The sequence below is a fragment of the Aulonocara sp. 'chitande type north' Nkhata Bay genome, linkage group LG5, assembly GCF_057382095.1.
Source record: "Aulonocara sp. 'chitande type north' Nkhata Bay isolate Kocher_YH1m ecotype deep benthic linkage group LG5, A_spYH_male_GT1.1, whole genome shotgun sequence".
Classification (NCBI taxonomy): Eukaryota; Metazoa; Chordata; class Actinopteri; order Cichliformes; family Cichlidae; genus Aulonocara; species Aulonocara sp. 'chitande type north' Nkhata Bay.
The window spans coordinates 48417098-48437417 of record NC_141348.1 but is presented as its reverse complement, the minus strand read 5'-3'; the positions used below and the strand labels follow the sequence as shown (position 1 = coordinate 48437417).

Sequence of the window (20320 nt, the reverse complement as noted above, 5' to 3'; positions counted from 1 at the left end):
AATCAAATCAGAAAAAGCATGAATGGAATTTGCCATTTAGTCATTTTCTACAATGTCACATCAGCTCAGATGCAAAAATGAAGCTTATAAAGAAAATAACACAGCACCTGCTCTGAAACATGGAGGAGGCTCGGTTATGTTCTTGGGCTTGCTTTGGTGCATCTGGCACAGTGGGTCTTGAAATCTCAAGAGTATCAAGGCATCCTGGAGTGAAATGTTGTCTCCAAAAGGCACCCTTCAAACCACAGACAGTTGAAGCAGTTTTCTCCTGAGAAGCGTCGACGAGTGCAGACGTCTCACTAACAGTTACAAAACTCGCTTCATTACAATGATCGCCTCCGAAGGTTGTGTAGTAAAGTAATTAAGAGGACCATTTTTGTCCAGAACAATTTCATTTTTTTAATCATTCTGCTGAACCACAATTCAAAAGCAGTGTCTGGTTTTCATGAGTCAATTTTCAGTAAATGTTTATTGTCAGTTTAAAGTTTCTTTCTTTCTTTTTAATTGAAGGGTCCACATTTGTGTATTTGATGACACTGAAAAATGATTCTTTTTGTGTTTCCTGTATTATTCATCCTCTTCAGTCTCACAAATACTGAGTCCCAGTATCTCAGCTGTAACAGTTTTCTATGAGAGTTTATGCCAGGCGTTCAGGGCAGCTATTTTTGTTAGCACACAGACACGCTCTAATCATACAGCAATAATCAATAACATCAACAGCTTCAAAAACACAAACTGCTCAAATATCTAATTTTCATCTTTTGGGCACTCAGCAGAGTCTCTGACAGCACGGCTCAAATCCAAAGTCGTCCACCTGCTCTCTGCTCTGCTTCCTCTTTTCAGCAGCAGGTTTTTACTTTGCTTGTTAAACATAATTTCAAATGCTGCTAACTGCTCAGTAAGACGCTCACTGAACAAAGTGCTGCATCACTGACAGAACACAGAGGGCGAGGTCCATTAAAGTGAACTCTCTCTCTCTCTCAGGAAATGGACTTCTGCTAATATGACTGCATCCGCTTGATGCGGTATCTTTACACAAACGACTGCACGTGAAGTAGAGGCACATTCCTAGACTGACTTTTGACTACACGCTAAACAAGCAGAGTTTCAGAGAGTAGAAGATGTTGCCTCTCGGTTCAAGTGTCTCATGAGCATTTTGGTCTTGCAGTTCTTCAGGGATGATATTTCTATTAAAGTGTGGCAAGTGCATAAAAAATTCATATAAAGAGATAAAAGTGAATATAACTCTGTCCCTTTGAAACACATCCAAGCTGTGTCCTTTTCACCAGCTGAGCTCTCAAAAATTTCCTGCCAGTTTGAACCTGCACACCGCAATCAGTAACAGCCTCATGTTAATGGGCCACACAGTGTTTTAACTCTGTCTGTAGAAAACCTCAGGAAATGGAAATGGAGCCTAGTGTTCGTCTTTGTAGTCATATTAATCCTACCAGGTCTCTTCACTCATTGAATCACTCGCTCTGAGAACTGGGACTAAAACACAAACAGACCCTGAAAGAGTTAAAAAACGAAATAAAATTATATGTTATGCATGAGAGACCTATGGATGAGTAAAATCCACTCTGACAGCATCCAGCAACTCAGCGCAACATCAGCAGAACACAGCTGCTATTGAGACTGGAGATCCAGAGCCCACAGCTCAGTGGGATCAGGGCTGGACTGGTAATCTGGCCCGATGGGTCAATTTTCTTTTCCTTATAGTCTGAATAAATATAATATAATTATTCAGATGTGTCACGTTAATAGTCAGGGCTGCTGCACCGTCACCAGCAGTACCACCTGTTGTGATATTTTGATACCACGGTAGCATTTACAGGATATTGCTTTATACAGAAAAGAGTTACTCAATAAGGCCCATTTACTAGTTGTTTTTCTCTTTCTCTGTGACCCAAGAATTGATGTGTAAGAATCACAGGCTGGTACCCCAAGGTCGAAAATACCACAGAGACGAGACCACTTCCTTACTCCCATCCTCCCTTTTTCTTTATCTCTTAGAAAAAGGCTCGTTAAAGGCCAGGTGGTTTGTTTCAGAATTCACTAATGAAAGAACTCTGTATTCTATGTCTAGGAGTGTATTTTGCTGGAATGATCATAAATTGTAGCTGAACTGATAAACTACACAAAGGATACTTCTTTGCTCACAAGGCAGGAAGACGTTTCCTTATTTGGTCTGTACCGGTTTGAACTGAGAACCTGCTGACACACGAACCTTTTTTTCCTCTATATAAGCTGTTTTGTACTGAATAAACCTTTGAGTTGATTTGGGAAGGCAACCTGAAGCAGTCTGTGTTTCCTTGTTCTCCCAAGCTACTCCCGGCGCTGTAACTAACCCAGCTGAACGGCATACTTGAGTGTTACTTTGAATAATTAGGAATCTAATAAAGAAAGGACAGAACTCTGCTTATCGGTGCTCGTGCCTTGGAGGGAAACCGGGACGGAGATTTTCTCTTCAATTTGGTGTCAAGAAGTGGGATTGGCTGACAGAAGGTAAATATGCGTCTTTCATATTTATATAAAGACCGTATTATACCTCTCTCAGTGATCGATCCATAAAAAAAAACGGGATATGCTGACGAAGTTTCACTTAGTGATCCAGAGAGATACACTGACGACTTCCTCAGTCCCCGAATAAAGTAAATTAACCCTTGTGTGGTGTTGGTGGACCCGCTAGAGTTGTGGCTTTCCAAATTAACACTATCAAACAATTTTATGTTAAATTACTATGAATTAATGTGCTTCTCGTTTTTCTTTTATATAAAATGTTATGAATAAATCAGTTATAATCAAGTGGAAAGACACAACACATTTACACGTGAAAGAATAATTAATTGTTTAATTTTTCTTTAAAAAAAAAAAAAAAACCGAAAGAAAAGAAAACTGAACACGGGTCTCACAGACCCGATTACCATACAAGGGTTAAAAGCAGTAAATTAAAAGCAGAAAGACACAGGAAGTTGCCTGTTGTTTTGCGAGAAGTTGCTCGTTAAGTGAGAGTTGCTCACCCAAACAAAAATTGCTAGCAATAAATTTAAAGTAACCTCAGCTGTGCCGCAGCGAAATACTAACATAAATCCTTCAAGCGTGTAAACCCCTCTGGAAATCACTGAACATGGGTCAGAATAATTCAAAGACCACAGACAGGTCCGATAAAAAAATCGAAATTAACTGTAAAACAAAAAAAAATAAAGTTTCAAATAACGGCTCAGGACGCCTCCCACTTCCGGTCACGTGCAACTCACGTCCGCGAATCGGTGAAGACTTCCATGATTACGTAACCAGAACATGCGGAAGTACTTACGTGACTGACTTTGTTTACAACTTACGGACTGTAAGTACAATGCATTCTAATTTCTTTTCGGAGCCCTATCCCGAACGATTATCGCCAGAAAACAGGTCAGTAGAAATGTTGAATATCATTTGTGATAAGAAAAGTAGTCTGCTTAAAAAGTCCTGTAGAAAATATATGATAGAATGCCGCGACGTGATACATCAAATGTTACCACTATGGAAAAAGGGACCGGAACCAGGTGTAGATGCTTTAACATCAAATAAAACTAGTGCAGGCTCTGGCATAGAAAATAAATCTACCGCAGGAAAAGCTAGTCTTGCATGTTCAGCCGTTCAGCCGTTCAGCCCACAGCCCCACCTCATTACGATGAGACCGAATTAATAGTCGCTGTAGCAGCTGCACGTAAACAATGTCAGCATTCTGATCCAACCAGCTCAAAAGAAAGCGACGAAAAACCTGAATCATATGCAACGGATCTTAGACACCTAATTGAACAAGATCAGGAAAAACAATATATACGCCGCAAGGAAGAATTAGCAGAACATAGAAAAAGAGAAAAAACTTTTGAAAGAAGAATGTGAGGAACTTATGAGAAAAAATTCAGACGACTATGAAGAAAAACTTTTGCATCAGGCAGTGTCCACGATAGACACCCACATGAAACGCCACGATATCGTAGCTAGAGGTTTAGAGGTAGCTAAAGAAATACCTGTTACCCGAACTTTAATAAAGACTTATCTAAAAGAAAAAAAGGAAAAACAAAGCCAGGATGACAAAGGTCCTTACGCCAACACTCGCGGTAGTAAACAAACAGAACCAAAATCTAGTGACGTCAATGACACTTACCCCTTTATGATAATAGGAGATCAGTGTTGTATTCAGCCCCCTAAAATCTCAGAATTAGTGACAACTATTAAAGAGCTTCCCGATCCTCTTAAAAATCCTACAGCCTTTGTCTCTGCACTACAGAGAAGTACCAGATATCACCATTTGGGTGGTCCGGATTACAGGTACATATTGTGTCAATGCATTCCTGGAGTAACCGAGTCACAACTCATAAGAGAGATAGGTGAATTAGACCCAAAGCATGATAAAGCATCCACAACTGCAGAGTTTTTGTGGGTAAATAATGACAAAATCACCGATTTCTTTAAGAATCTAAAGAAATTCCTGCTAACAATGTCCAGAGACAAAATTGACTTAAATGCAGTAACTATGTGTAAACAGAAGCCTGATGAATCTATCCTAGTATTCATAAAACGCTTTATGCACTGTTGGACAAGCTAGAGGTGCAAATTTAGCTCAGTTTTCCAGCAGCCGCAGACACCCAGAGCAAAAATGAATTTGTGTATTTAATTTAACACAAAGTGTGAAATGTTTGCTGACACTGATAACAGCTTATGTTTTCTCTGCCCTTTGCATCGACATGATGGAGAAGGAACAGACTCTGTGTCAGCTGGACGCCTCAGCAGAGAATGAACTCAACATCGTTTTTTCTGGTATTCCACGTCACACACTGTGCCAAAAAAAACAAACAAAAAAAACGTGTACAAATACAACAAGCCACACTTTTGTTTCTCTCACACTTTTCAACAACATGCACATAGCTCAGACATAGGTTACGATAACTAAACCATGTCGACACATAGATCTACCTTATACCTTATATTGGCACTCAGCACAAAAAGCAGAGCTCATGGCTTTAATACGCGCCTGTGAGCTCCATGTGGATAGGCGTGTGACAATTTACACAGACAGCCGTTATGCATTTGGCGTTGTACATGACTTTGGCACATTGTGGAGACAAAGAGGATTTAGATCTGCTGATGGAAAACCGATTGCTAATTCTGATCTTGTGCAAAGATTTTTGCAGGCTATACAGTTACCATCGGCCGTTGCAGTTGTAAAAACGAAAGGACACAGTACAGCTGACACAGACGAAGCAACAGGTAATGCTTTAGCAGACGTGACGGCCAAGGCTGCAGCTGCATCGCAGCTCCCACCTCCGCAGGACGTATTATCTGTGCCCCTACAGCTGCCACTTGTTACACTCCCAGACTATTTAGACACAAATGTTGATTTAAAATTCATACAAGAGCAAGCCTCTGCATCTGATTACACCTATTGGGAGAATAATGACTGTACCTTAGATGACAAGGATGGCCTATACAAAATCTTGAGGGTTTCATTGCCCTCCCATCTTCCCTACTGCCAGTCCTTGTCCGACATTTTCATGTCGGACAAAGAGGGGTAATAGGGGCAATAAAATCAAGATTTGTAATTGAAAAAACATTGCATGCAGTAAAAAGCATATTAGCAACCTGTCTAACATGTGCGCGAACTAATGTAGGAAAATCAAAAGCAAAACATCAGCATTTACCACAACCAGATTTTCCATTTCATACATTACAAATTGATTTTACACATATGCCAGCACAAGGAAGCATCAAGTACTTACTGGTAATAGTGGATCAATTTAGTAAATGGGTAGAAGCTTATCCAACCTCAAAAGAAACTGCAGAAGTAGTCTGTCAAAAGTTGTGCAATGAAATAATACCCAGATTCGGAATACCTCACCAAATTAACAGTGATAGAGGACCTTCATTTACATCAGAAGTAATTCAAAAGTGTGCCAAAACCCTAGGAATAGACTGGAAATATCATGTGCCATACCACCCTCAGAGTTCAGGAGTTGTAGAAAGAATGAATAGGACCATAAAAAATCGCCTGACTAAAGCAATGATAGAAACAGGAATGACCTGGGTCAAATTACTTCCTCAAATCCTCTGCGAGATTAGAATGACTCCATCCGCAGCAACCAAATTATCTCCATTTGAAATAATCATGGGAAGACCATTTCCAACACCATAGTCAGCTTCCAGAGGGGCACCGCTATTGGAAGGTGATGTAGACACTGCATTGTCCGACTATGTCTACAATCTGGTAGAAACACTGAATAATAACTATCAGAAAGTTTGTCTCTCTCAGCCTTTCCCCTCCACAGTTCCACCAGTGGAGACAAGGAGATGCGTGTTGGTGAAGCCGCTAAAACCAAGGACACTCTGGGAGGCCGCGCGTGTTCCAGCCCCAGACTGTACTGGCAGTGACGAAGAACCAGCATCCTCACAGACGGACAACCTCAGTGGATTCATGCCAGCAGGGTTAAGACCAGCCCAATCGGACCATCTCAGGCGTCGGATCAAGCAGATGACATCTCCGGCGGGCCAACGCCCGGAACCAGAGCAAATAAACACACGGGTAGACGACATCTCCGGCGAGCCAGCGCCAGGATCCAATGTACATACACACACACAATCACTGATTAACACACAACGCCTGAAAGAACAACAACAAGGTACTCAAACATCCAGCAGGAACAGAAAGCCGGAAGTACCACATGATGTCTAACCTGATAAAGCCAGACTCATTCCATCCTGATAATGGAGAAAATGAAATGCCCATTGTCATCATACGACGCTTATTCTGTGTCTCTCGAACCTGGGACCAGGCCAGAAGACGACTGAAGAACTGTTTTTCTTATATATTTAGGTTATCTATCATATCTATCGCATTAACCTTAGGATTTTTCTTTGCTATTTTGTATTGAAAACTGCAACCATGTTCATATTTCTGCAGGTCATATTTTGCTGACGATACCTCATGCTCTATTTTGCAAGACACCTACTTAATGCACTCCTCACGCTCCCTAAAATCAGTAAATGACAACATAGACGCCACTAATAAACCATTTTATGCGCCTTCTAGAGCAGGAGTCAACTCCTGGTACGAAAATGCCAGAACAGCCGCTCGTGATTTAGGAAACAGTAACTGTTATGTCTGTTCAAAGGCTAATCCAGAACAGGTAATAGTAGGATACCCCATATCCGGTTTCCCCCTCACTGAGGGACTAGAGAAAATCGGCGGAGATAATGCTCTCCTTAAAGACACTTTACAGTTGACTCTGAGCCCTCTCGACTGCCTACTTAGACACACACACACACCAACTAACCCTGAGACTCCATTAGGCGAATTATTGAAGTTATCTAATGACACCGCAGGGACCTGCGCCCCAATGAAACGCCCCAAGAATAGGTTAAAGCCCTCACTGCCCTTAGGACAGATCCCTCTCCATTTTAATACTAGTATGATATGTCTGCGCAGACTAAAGTTAACTGGCCCAGACACACACATAGATTATACAAAGGATAACTATACATTTTTCTCTGACTCCCCAGGTGCACGCTGTAATGAGACATGGCTAGCTGTCTCTGTGGCTGAAGTTTTATCATATCTGGAGGAACACACACACAGTTCAAGTTTGAGCTGAGAATCGATCATTGTTCCCCCAGACGGTGTATTAAATGACACTGACTGGGGGGAGTTAGTTAAATCACACATGGTCACGCGCCTAACTAGAGCAATCCCTAACGCTTATTGGTTGTGCAATAATACCCTTAGATTAGCTTTACCTGTTAATTGGACCGGTACCTGTGGTCTAGTAACCGTTGATGTATGCTGTACTTTCATTCCCAATAACACCGCCCCTAACGGTTCATTCACACAAGCTATGAATAGACTTGAAGCATTGAAGATAGAACTAATTGCCAATACAGGCCACGGTCAGTGGCTAGATAAGTGGCTACAGGACACGTTTGGAAAATGGAAGAAACTAATTGTAGCCTTTGTAACCGTTGCAGCATGTATTATTTGTTTTTGATGATTATTGTCTGTTGTGTGATACCATGTATACGCTCTCGGAATTTTTGATATTAAGCTTGCTCAAAGGACCAGTTACAGTTATGATTTGTCTTACATTTATGATTTGTCTTTATATTATGTTATTACATTCTGTCTTTATACTATGTTATCATTTCATGATAAAAGGAGGGAACTGTTGTGATATTTTGATACCACGGTAGCATTTACAGGATATTGCTTTATACAGAAAAGAGTTACTCAATAAGGCCCATTTACTAGTTGTTTTTCTCTTTCTCTCTGACCCAAGAATTGATGTGTAAGAATCACAGGCTGGTACCCCAAGGTCGAAAATACCACAGAGACGAGACCACTTCCTTACTCCCATCCTCCCTTCTTTATCTCTTAGAAAAAGGCTCGTTAAAGGCCAGGTGGTTTGTTTCAGAATTCACTAATGAAAGAACTCTGTATTCTATGTCTAGGAGTGTATTTTGCTGGGATGATCATAAATTGTAGCTGAACTGATAAACTACACAAAGGATACTTCTTTGCTCACAAGGCAGGAAGACGTTTCCTTATTTGGTCTGTACCGGTTTGAACTGAGAACCTGCTGACACACGAACCTTTTTTTCCTCTATATAAGCTGTTTTGTACTGAATAAACCTTTGAGTTGATTTGGGAAGGCAACCTGAAGCAGTCTGTGTTTCCTTGTTCTCCCAAGCTACTCCCGGCGCTGTAACTAACCCAGCTGAACGGCATACTTGAGTGTTACTTTGAATAATTAGGAATCTAATAAAGAAAGGACAGAACTCTGCTTATCAGTGCTCGTGCCTTGGAGGGAAACCGGGACGGAGATTTTCTCTTCACCACCAACAACTCTAACAAACCCTGGAGGTTCCACGTAGGTTAGCACTAGCTAACAAAATTAACTGCCATCACCCCTGTCTGTAGTTGGGCCAGATTGTTGGGGTAGAAGTGAAGGAGAGAGACACAAAGACCTATTTTACTTACCCAAGTCCTGCTAAGTAATGCATCTTTTAAACAGAAAATAATGTAATTATATGACTAATTGTTCGATTTCCCTGTTTTTTTGCATGCACTACTCAGTGTTATCATTGCTTCATGTGCACATATTTAACCTGGGTGACCGATCATGGTGGGTCACCTGGGCCAAACTTGCCAGGGCCAATTTTTTTGTCCCAGTCCAGGACACAGTGGGCTCAAAAGTGAGCAGCATGGAGATAATGAGCCGACCCTGGAAGAAGAGTGGATCTGAACTAGATGATGCCCGGCCAGCACCAATCACAGATGCATCTACTGAGCTGAAGATGGAGATTGTGCCCAAATTCAAGGTAACCAAGCTTACAGTGTCAGAGGAGATGCTCAGAGATGTGAGCACTGAGAGAGAGAGAAAGAGAGAGAGCGAGAGAGAGAGAGAGAGCACAGTTTATTTCTCCGGTTTCAGCGTTTTTGCTTCACAACTAAAGCGAGCAGTTTACTTTGTGCACTAACATGGACTCGAGTCAACCAGCGCCACCCCTGGCCAAGTGCCACAGCCTACAGCCAGATCAACTTGTGACACACATCTGCAGCACGTTTGATTTCGTGTCATGCACATTTGTACCTTTCAATTGTGTCTGTCAACCTCCAGGATCTAAACGCCAGTAGATCTAGAACACCGGTGTTCTAGATCTACTGGCGTTTAGATCAACTGGCGTTGGTCGAACAGATGTGTGGCAGTCTTGCGTTTCAGGAGCTACTACCGACAAACCAGCAAAAAATCGCCAAATGTGTCACCTGTGACACTTGTGAGGTTATCTCAAACACACTCCGTCAGTCTTGATGCTGTTGAACTACAAAATGTATAAAAATGTGGCGAGTTTACCTGGTGATATCCTCATGCGCGACGCGATCGCAAAAACAGCAAACAAGTAACACCACGCCGATGTTGTTCACAGGACAGCAAGAGTAAACGATCGGGAGAACCTTGTCGTCGTTATCGTTCCCCTCGCACGGTTTATTTCTCCGAATTCAGCGTTTTTGCTTCACAACTAAAGCGAGCAGTTTACTTTGTGCACTAACATGGAGTCGAGTCAACCAGCGCCACCTCTGGCCAAGTGCCACAGCCTACAGCCAGATCAACTGGTGACACACATCTGCACCACGTTTGAATAAGTGTCATGCACATTTGTACCTTTCAATTGTGTCTGTTTGTGCGTCATGCAAATAAACCTTTGAAAAGAATGAAATGATATCATGTATTTATTATCAGCCTACATTTGTACAAAATTCCAAATTATATACACAAAGTCATAGAAATCACCACTCCAATTGGTCATCATGATTTTGATATTCTCTTTTTCCATAACAATGAAATACACCTTGGACAAATATGACACATCAATATTTCATTAGTGTTGTAACATCACATCCTGTAAGCATCGTCTGTCTGTGTCTTCCCTCTGCAAACGAACATTTCAGAGTTGGTTGTTATATACAGTCTGTATAAGTGTGGTTAATCTAATGAACATTTGTAAGGAGACGGCAGTAACTTTGAATTCACAGCAGTTACACAGTGATTAGTAATAAACAGCCAGTGAGAGTGAGTGGATTTAAGAAAGTCAGTGACTCAGGTGTGTCGCTTGGTTTGTCATCTGTTTGTGAGACTGGAGGAGACGTAGAAATCTTTTGTTTTAAATCTTAGTTAGGAAGATTCCTGTTTGAAAACAAGCACTTTCTGTGAGGAATGCAAGAAGTACATCTGCAGAAAGCACATTTTGTCCAACATGTGGACAAAATTGAAAATGTTGAGCATTGAAAAACTGAGAACATTGGGCAAGTTCAAAAGAAATGTGTTTGTAAGAATGAAAAACCAAATTGTTCCTAAAATAGTTATGGAAAGTCTAACTGTTGTATGTCTGTGTTCTACATGTTTATCTAATGGAAAATAAAGTTGCTATTGTTTTATTGCAGTTTTTGGATAATTCTGAGTGGATTTACACAGTACGGGTCAAAATGACCCGCAACAAAATCAATGTCAATTGTTTGTTCTTCAACATAATACAAGGGTTAATTTCCAAAACTTGCTTATGATCTTCAATTTGTAGCAGATCCACTATCACACAGCAGCTGGAGCAGTCTCCAATGGAGGTCAGTCCACTACTACCATAGCCTACTACTAGATTAACTTGTGACACATCTGCACCTGCTGCTATGATCACATTGAGTAGAGGCTGGGTGGCTGCACTTACCCCTGGTACATCCAAATCTGCCCACAAACATGTTGACAGATGCAATGCCAGCAATGTGGATTGTCAACACTAAAAACAATCAGTAAGCAAAGACAACAGGGATCAATGTTTTCTGTTTATTTAGCACCCACAACATTTGTCCACAACACTGTGTGGTACCACTTTCCACAGAAGGTGCATTCAATCTGCAAGATTGAATGAGATTGTCAGGGTCATTGTCTGACTGTTTATTACTAATCACCTGCAGTACATTCACAGTAACTGCCGTCTCCTTACAAATGTTCATTAGATTAACCACACTTATACAGACTGTATATAACAACCAACTCTGAAATGTTCGTTTGCAGAGGGAAGACACAGACAGACGATGCTTACAGGATGTGATGTTACAACACTAATGAAATATTGATGTGTCATATTTGTCCAAGGTGTATTTCATTGTTATGGAAAAAGAGAATATCAAAATCATGATGACCAATTGGAGTGGTGATTTCTATGACTTTGTGTATATAATTTGGAATTTTGTACAAATGTAGGCTGATAATAAATACATGATATCATTTCATTCTTTTCAAAGGTTTATTTGCATGACGCACAAACAGACACAATTGAAAGGTACAAATGTGCATGACACTTATTCAAACGTGGTGCAGATGTGTGTCACCAGTTGATCTGGCTGTAGGCTGTGGCACTTGGCCAGAGGTGGCGCTGGTTGACTCGACTCCATGTTAGTGCACAAAGTAAACTGCTCGCTTTAGTTGTGAAGCAAAAACGCTGAATTCGGAGAAATAAACCGTGCGAGGGGAACGATAACGACTACAAGGTTCTCCCGATCGTTTACTCTTGCTGTCCTGTGAACAACATCGGCGTGGTGTTACTTGTTTGCTGTTTTTGCGATCGCGTCGCGCATGAGGATATCACCAGGTAAACTCGCCACATTTTTATACATTTTGTTGTTCAACAGCATCAAGACTGACGGAGTGTGTTTGAGATAACCTCACAAGTGTCACAGGTGACACATTTGGCGATTTTTTTGCTGGTTTGTCGGTAGTAGCTCCTGAAACGCAAGACTGCCACACATCTGTTCGACCAACGCCAGTTGATCTAAACGCCAGTAGATCTGGAACACCGGTCATAACTTCTTACCTGAAGCTCATTTCACCTGACAGTTGGACCGGTGGCCGCTTTGGGACTCTCCTCCTCCCCCTCCCCTTTCCCTCATCCACCTGCTGGCCTCCACCACTTGCTAATGTTACTGAATCTGTGAAAGCTCCACCATAGCCACTACCAAACAATTGAGTTATTTTTACACGTCTGCCAGCATCTGTCCAATCCGCCACCTTTCACTGTTTACACGGTTAGGAAAAAAAGATAACAACATGTAACAAGTGTCACCTGGCAGTTTGTTGCTCTCTGCCAGGTGATTGGCTGAAGAGCTGTGAAAAGGTAGTGGGTGTGTGGGGTGAAGTCAGCGCTCTTCTGTGGAAAAAACCAGAGGCAATTAATTCACTCAGGTGCGAGTGGGTATACTGTCGGTAAGAGATTTTTGCCATTTTTGTTTGGATCGTTTGCTTTTGCATGTGCCTATTTTTAATGTGTCATTGGACTTTTTTAGTGTGACCACGAATTTTAATAGAAGAATTGATCAAGCCCTAGATCGACTGCTCGCAGGGAAACTGATCAATATTGTAGGTATATTGAGTGTTTGTTTTAGCTTCATGATTTTGAATGGTTTTATAAAATTGCTATTTTATTGGGTAATATTTTAATTGATAATGTTGTTTGTTTTTCAGCTGTGCTGTCTCTGCTGTCCTTTTTTTTTTTTTTTGTTCTTTTGATTGATTTGTAATTTTGCTTTGGTTAGTCCGTCCAGCCATAGAGGCGGTTATTGATTGAGAGTAAGTTTTGTAAGGGCGGACTAACCTCTCTTTTGTTTTTTGTTTTTTAATTGTTTGTGCCACTTCCCTTTATCTCTCAGATCACAGGCCATACATAGCACTGATTCCCAGCTGCGCTGAGACCCGAATTGTTTGCAGTGTGTGCCACGATTGCAGTGTCGCTAAGCGGGGTGTGACGGGTTGCAGTGTTATTTCGCACAGTTTGTGTGGTAAGTCTCATGTGCAGCTGGGATATCAGCAGGATGTGTTGTAAGTCCTGTCTGGAAACGACTGGGAATTTGTATGTTTAACTCATGTAATAAATAAATGATCAATTATTTCTTTGCCCCGTTTACTCATCCCTTGTCCTCGGTTACATTTTGGCGTTGTTACGAACAGGTTTCAAGGGAGTGGCCATTTTGTTTTGTTATTTTGTAAGGACAGCAGGGACAGGTTTGTAAGATTGGAGAGAAGGAGCAGCCAGGTCTCGATCGCCATCATGGAGGGAAACGAGCAACAAACAATGGCCCAACGTATACAGGAGTTGGAGAATGAACTTAGAGACTTGAAAACAGCATCTGTGGGTACAGAGAGGCCCTCTACATCAACAGGAGCTACAGGAAGTGAATCAGAGACTGTGAGACCCAATCCTGTGGTATACGTACAACAGGATAGAAAGTTGCCAACATTTTCAGGGAAGTTGGACAATATGGGCTCACTGACTCTAGATGAGTGGATTGAGCAAATGAGAGACTTTGTGCGCACGAGAGGCAGAACAGAAAAAGAGCAAGCTCAAATCATTTTTAACCATTTAGAGGGTACTGCACGCACTGAGATAAAGTTTTTGCCAAAGGAACAGAAAGAAAATGTTGAGAAAATTTTTGATACACTGAAAGAAATGTACAGTTGCTTAGATTCCCACATTTCTTTGCAACGCAGATTTTTCAATCGTAAACAATTAGAAGGAGAGTCCTTAATTGACTTTTCTCATTCCTTGATGGCCTTAATGGACCAGATTATTAAAACGGATGAGGAAGCCGCAAGAAAAGCTTCAAAAGATCTGCGTGATCAATTTTGTGATGGTGTTAGAGATCTGACATTGAGGATCAGGCTGAGAGATTTGATTAATGCCAACCCACAGTGGACGATTCGTGAGGCGAGAGCCGAAGCGACCAGGTGGATGGCACAGTATGAGAATCAGCCTTTTAGGTCTAGATATAATCAGTCTGTTTCAGTCTCTGCAGATATGCAAGCTTCTTGTGAAAGTGTAGATTCTAGAACATCAGAATATGCTGAGTTGGTGTCCCTTTTTAAAGCCCAACAGACACAATTAGAGTTGGTCATTAAGGCATTAAACCCACAGGAGGTGGCTGCTTCTAGCAATCACACTTCTCGACGTAGAAGGACGGTGAATGGTAAACCCATTTGTTTTAGGTGTGAGCAAATTGGACATATTGCCCGATTTTGCCCGACATTACCCAATTCTGATGGAAATCAGCATGAAAGAGCAGCTAGGGCTGATGGCCAAACTACTGGGGTGGCGGAAAACTAGTACCCACCAGTGCACAGAGCCACACACTGGTGGGAGGGTTGCAAGGCTCCAGTAATGTAGAGCTCGGTCATCTAGTTGGTGAATGCTTGGAAGGGGAGGTTGATTTGGGTGGGGTTATTATTTCATGTTTGCTGGACACAGGGTCCATGGTCACAACAATCACAGAAAGCTCTTTTAAAAATAACTTTTCTCATCTCAGTGATAAAAAGCTTAAAGACTGTGGTTGGTTGGGACTTAAAGCAGCTAATGGCCTACAAATTCCTTATTCTGGGTATATTGAGTTGGATGTTACAATCCTGGGATTTCACCTACCTCGTCAAGGGGTGTTGATTGTGGGAGATCCAACAGATAGCCACATGGCACAGAAAAAGACATCTGTACCTGGTGTGTTAGGAATGAATGTATTGAACCCCCTTTACTCTGAATTGTGTAAACAATATGGTTCTGACCTCTGGGAAGCTCCAGTTTTGAAGACTGCGCACGTGGCGTTGAGATACTGAGAAGAGCGTTGAGATACTGCCAAATGATGGAGGCCATGGCAAATTCTCCTGAACCCCATCGTGTTAGAGTACAGGGTAAGAAGTCTTTCTGTGTTCCAGCTGGAACGCAAAGTTATGTTCCTGTTACCTGTCCAAAGATGCCTGTGAATACACCTATTGACCTCTTGATTGAACCCAAGGGCCTGATGATGGTTTTCTCCCGGAAGGCCTATTGGTGTCTCCTTCATTGGTAAAGGGAGAAGGAGGGGAGGCTTTTGTTCCAGTTACTAATGTGGGTAAAACTGATGTCTGGTTGACACCTCGTCGGGTGATTGCTACAGTTCAACTGGCCAGTGTGCTAGCAGAGGGTAACTCCGAAATACAGGTCTCTGTAAATTCAGTGTTGTAGATTGGTCTCTGCACTCCTCCCTCCAGGTAGAAAAGGTAGGACCCCCCCAAAACCGTTATTGGATTCTTGGGATTTGGAGTGTGAACAAAGTTTTCATCAGCTCAAGGCTGCTCTGGTTTCTGCACCAGTACTTGCTTTTGCTGATTTTCAGAAGCCATTTACATTGGAAGTAGATGCAAGCTATGGGGGTCTAGGGGCAGTGCTTTCCCAGGAGTATGAGGGTAAATTGCGGCCAATAGCTTTTGCCAGTCGGAGCTTAAAGCCTACAGAGAGGAATATGAGAAATTATAGTTCCATGAAGCTTGAGCTTGTAGCTCTCAAGTGGGCCGTCACGGAAAAGTTTAGGGAGTATCTTTTGGGTCATCGTTGCACTGTATTTACAGATAATAACCCACTAAGCCATCTGTCCACGGCAAAGCTAGGTGCCACAGAACAGAGGTGGGCATCAGAGCTGGCCGCTTTTGATTTGACCATAAAATACCGGCCTGGGGCTCAGAATGCTAATGCAGACGCATTGTCCCGCCTACATGGAACTGTAATGGAATTGGATGGTCCATTATCTAATGATATTGGAGTGCAGTGTGAGATGATTCCCAGTGTTCAGGCAGAGATAAGTGTTTTACCTGGTTGTTCTTTCTCTGATCTCTGTACGTTACAGAAACAAGACCCTGTGATTGGTCCCTTCTTAAAGTATTGGGAGGTGGCCAGGTTGCCAGATTCAAAGGAAAGAGATGGTCTTGGTAAGGGTTCGAGGGAATTGGTCCGTCAATGGGGGCGGATGAAACAAAGGGAGTCTGTGTTGTATCGCTGCACTCATACTCCTGATGGAGTGAGGGAGGTTGACCAGCTGGTGCTGCCACAGTGTTTACAGAGCCGCGTCCTTCGTTTACTCCACGATGAGCATGGCCATCAAGGGGTTGAGCGTACACTGCAGTTGGTGCGCTCGCGATATTATTGGCCGCACATGTATGCAGATATTGAGAGATGGTGCAGAGATTGTGAAAGGTGTGTTCTTTCTAAGGCCGTTGTGCCAAAGATTAAAACCTTTATGGGTAGTATTTCTGCATCTCGGCCTCATGAAATTTTGGCAATTGATTTTACAGTACTTGAACCCTCAACTGATGGTAAAGAGAATATTTTGGTAATGACTGACATCTTTTCTAAATATACTCAGACTGTCCCTACAAAAGATCAGCGAGCCAGTACAGTGGCAGAGGCTTTAGTGAAGCATTGGTTTCATTTATTTGGGCCTCCAAGCCGTATACATTCTGATCAGGGGCGAAATTTTGAAAGCGCTTTGGTGCAACAGCTGTGTAAAATTTATAAGATAGGGTGTCGTCCGACTCTTCTCTATCATCCACAAGGTAATGGTCAATGTGAACGATTTAATCGTACACTTCATGACTTGCTGCGTGCCCTGCCTCCTGAACAAAAGCGCCGGTGGCCGCGGCATCTCTCCCAAGTCACATATGCGTATAACACCACAGTACATCAGTCAACTGGTATGACTCCATATTATTTGATGTTCGGGCGAGAGCCACGGTTGCCAGTGGATTTTTGGTTGGGTGCTGGCAGTGAAGTTGATGAGGACGTCACTCTTGAAGAGTGGGTACAGGAACACCAAAAGTCCTTGGCTGCTGCATATGATGTTGTGCAGCAACGGTTAGAAAGGAGAAGGGTTCAGAGAGATTTGAATTCCTCTAAATGTGCTAGTCCTGATTTGGAGCAGGGCGATTTGGTGTATATGAGAAACCACTCTGTAAGAGGTCGCAATAAGATTCAAGATTTTTGGGATCCCACGCCCTTTCAAGTAGTGCGACCTCCTCCTGGTCATGGCGTAGTATATTCAGTCGCTCCTGCTGGGCACACTGGTCCACTTCGACAAGTACATCGAACTGAGTTGAGAAACATTCCAATCAGGGAATTGGATGGAGACCAAGATAGTGGCCTACAAATGTCAAAACAGGATGATCTAACCGGAATGTTGGCCACAAATAACAGTATGGTTGATGAAGTGGAACAGATGTTTACAGAACAGGGAGATAGAGGCGATTCTGCAGTGTTGGAGGAAGGGACGTTGAGTCCCACACATGTGGGGGTGCCCCATTTGGATTGTTCTGGGGACCTAGAATCTGGGGAGGAAGATGTTGCCAGCTTGACGCAAGGGTCTCGTAGGTCAATGAGGAAGACTGCTGGACAGCACTCAAACCCATTTAAATTGCCACAATCCATTATAAAATGAGCAAAATTTTAAGTGTGCTCTCTTTTCAGCTCATCGTCGGGTCGCCGATGCCCTTTGAAGGGGAGGGTTGTAACAAGTGTCACCTGGCAGTTTGTTGCTCTCTGCCAGGTGATTGGCTGAAGAGCTGTGAAAAGGTAGTGGGTGTGTGGGGTGAAGTCAGCGCTCTTCTGTGGAAAAAACCAGAGGCAATTAATTCACTCAGGTGCGAGTGGGTATACTGTCGGTAAGAGATTTTTGCCATTTTTGTTTGGATCTTTTGCTATTGCATGTGCCTATTTTTAATGTGTCATTGGACTTTTTTAGTGTGACCACGAATTTTAATAGAAGAATTGATCAAGCCCTAGATCGACTGCTCGCAGGGAAACTGATCAATATTGTAGGTATATTGAGTGTTTGTTTTAGCTTCATGATTTTGAATGGTTTTATAAAATTGCTATTTTATTGGGTAATATTTTAATTGATAATGTTGTTTGTTTTTCAGCTGTGCTGTCTCTGCTGTCCTTTTTTTTTTTTTTTTGTTCTTTTGATTGATTTGTAATTTTGTTTTGGTTAGTCCGTCCAGCCATAGAGGCGGTTATTGATTGAGAGTAAGTTTTGTAAGGGCGGACTAACCTCTCTTTTGTTTTTTGTTTTTTAATTGTTTGTGCCACTTCCCTTTATCTCTCAGATCACAGGCCATACATAGCACTGATTCCCAGCTGCGCTGAGACCCGAATTGTTTGCAGTGTGTGCCACGATTGCAGTGTCGCTAAGCGGGGTGTGACGGGTTGCAGTGTTATTTCGCAGTTTGTGTGGTAAGTCTCATGTGCAGCTGGGATATCAGCAGGATGTGTTGTAAGTCCTGTCTGGAAACGACTGGGAATTTGTATGTTTAACTCATGTAATAAATAAATGATCAATTATTTCTTTGCCCCGTTTACTCATCCCTTGTCCTCGGTTACAAACAACAAAACATCGGCCCATTTAAAACGAAAAATTACCATCGGCCCACCGGGCATATGCCCGATGGCCAGTCCAACTATGCTCTAAATCAATGAGTTTCTTACCGGATTCAGCAGCAAACATCAGTCCGGACAAAGTCAGTAAACAGAAGCTCGGAAACAGAAGTGCTAGAAGCTCCATGTCTGCAGAAACCCTCTGAGGATCAAAGGTTACAGGAGCTCGGAGCCACTCCTCCTCCCGCACTGACGCACTCCAAAACACTTTGAGTTTCTATTCTCTTAAAGCAGTAAACCATTACTGCACTTCCGGTGTGATATGTCGCAACATCAGCACCTTTTAGATTGAACTTGTTTAACAGCGACAGTTACACAAAAACGCTGACAGGAGAAAGATTAATGAGCAGAGATGGCATCCATCCATCCATTCGCTTCCGCTTATCCTTTTCAGGGTCGCGGGGGACGCTGGAGTCTATCCCAGCTGTTATAGGGCGAGAGGCGGGGTACACCCTGGACAGGTCGCCAATCTGTCGCAGGGCTAACACACAGAGACAGACAACCATTCGCACTCACATTCACACCTAGTGGCAATTTGGATTATCCGATTAACCTATCTAACCTAAAATGTAAACATCTATGTTTAGTGAACTTTGCAGTGTTGCTCTGTGGTGCAGCTACGACACTGTAGCAAAGTTTACACACTGTGTCTACTTGATCCACGTCTGACTCCGCGAACCCATAAATTTTCCACAGCACTGAAGTTTTTTTACCTCTCTTTTCAACCAACGGCAGTCACTCTCCTCTCCAAATAACTTCTGCTTAGCTTTCCGAGCTTCCCTCGGGTCCTCTTAATCAGCGGTCCCCAACCCCCGGGCCTCGGACCGGTACCGGTCCGTGAGTCGTTTGGTATCTGTTAGGCTCCCTCCCAATCAGAGAGGTGATATTCATATACCAAAAACCAGTTTTAGCCACTGGGGATCAGTCCACCACTCTGCATCTGGCCATTATAAATACAGCTCTGATATCAGGATTCAACACAACAATGAGCAGAGACTAATTTTTAATGCAGTCGGTATAAAAACATGAATGTGTTTCAATGTGAACCATGATGTTTAAACACTTTTAAAGCAGTTTAGCATGTTTTAAAACCTTATCCACATCCATATCCACATTATCCACTCAGTCTTCACTTACCCAACTTTATTTTTCATAAATACAATGTTGGAATAAATAACATATCAGCCTTAAAACCAGAGGAAACAGAAGAGCAGAGAATAAAAAAGGCAGATGAAAGTATCTGCTGTCTGTTATCAACAACATTTAATACAAGCTGAGAACAGCAACAGAGACGCAAACACAGCGACAGAGAATCCAGAAGCAAATACAGAAACGATCACACCGACTCCATCGCAGGACTCGAACAGCTGATCTGAAACACATTACAGAAGCCTGCTGTTACAAAGATATATGTTTGTAAACACACTAATTACAACCTTTAGCAATCAAATCAGAGTCTGTGGCCTCACCTGGAACGTGGATCTCTTCTTCAGTCACATGGCCGATCTCCTCC

General features: G+C 42.4%; 2 protein-coding genes across 2 annotated transcripts in view; both read right to left on the bottom strand.

Annotated features, from left to right (window-relative positions):
• LOC147331608 (butyrophilin subfamily 2 member A2-like) overlaps positions 1-18934 on the bottom strand; it is a 55734-nt gene extending 36800 nt beyond the window's left edge. Inside the window, exon 1 of the mRNA XM_086294030.1 lies at positions 18859-18934. Coding sequence (XP_086150156.1) covers positions 18859-18934 — 76 coding nt within the window. The remainder of the gene's footprint in view (positions 1-18858) is intronic.
• A 1089-nt stretch (positions 18935-20023) lies between these two features.
• The window catches only part of LOC147331607 (butyrophilin-like protein 2), a 90397-nt gene continuing 90100 nt past the window's right edge, over positions 20024-20320 (bottom strand). Inside the window, exon 10 of the mRNA XM_086294028.1 lies at positions 20024-20179. Within this exon, the coding sequence (XP_086150154.1) occupies positions 20061-20179 (119 nt within the window). The 3' untranslated portion in view covers positions 20024-20060. The remainder of the gene's footprint in view (positions 20180-20320) is intronic.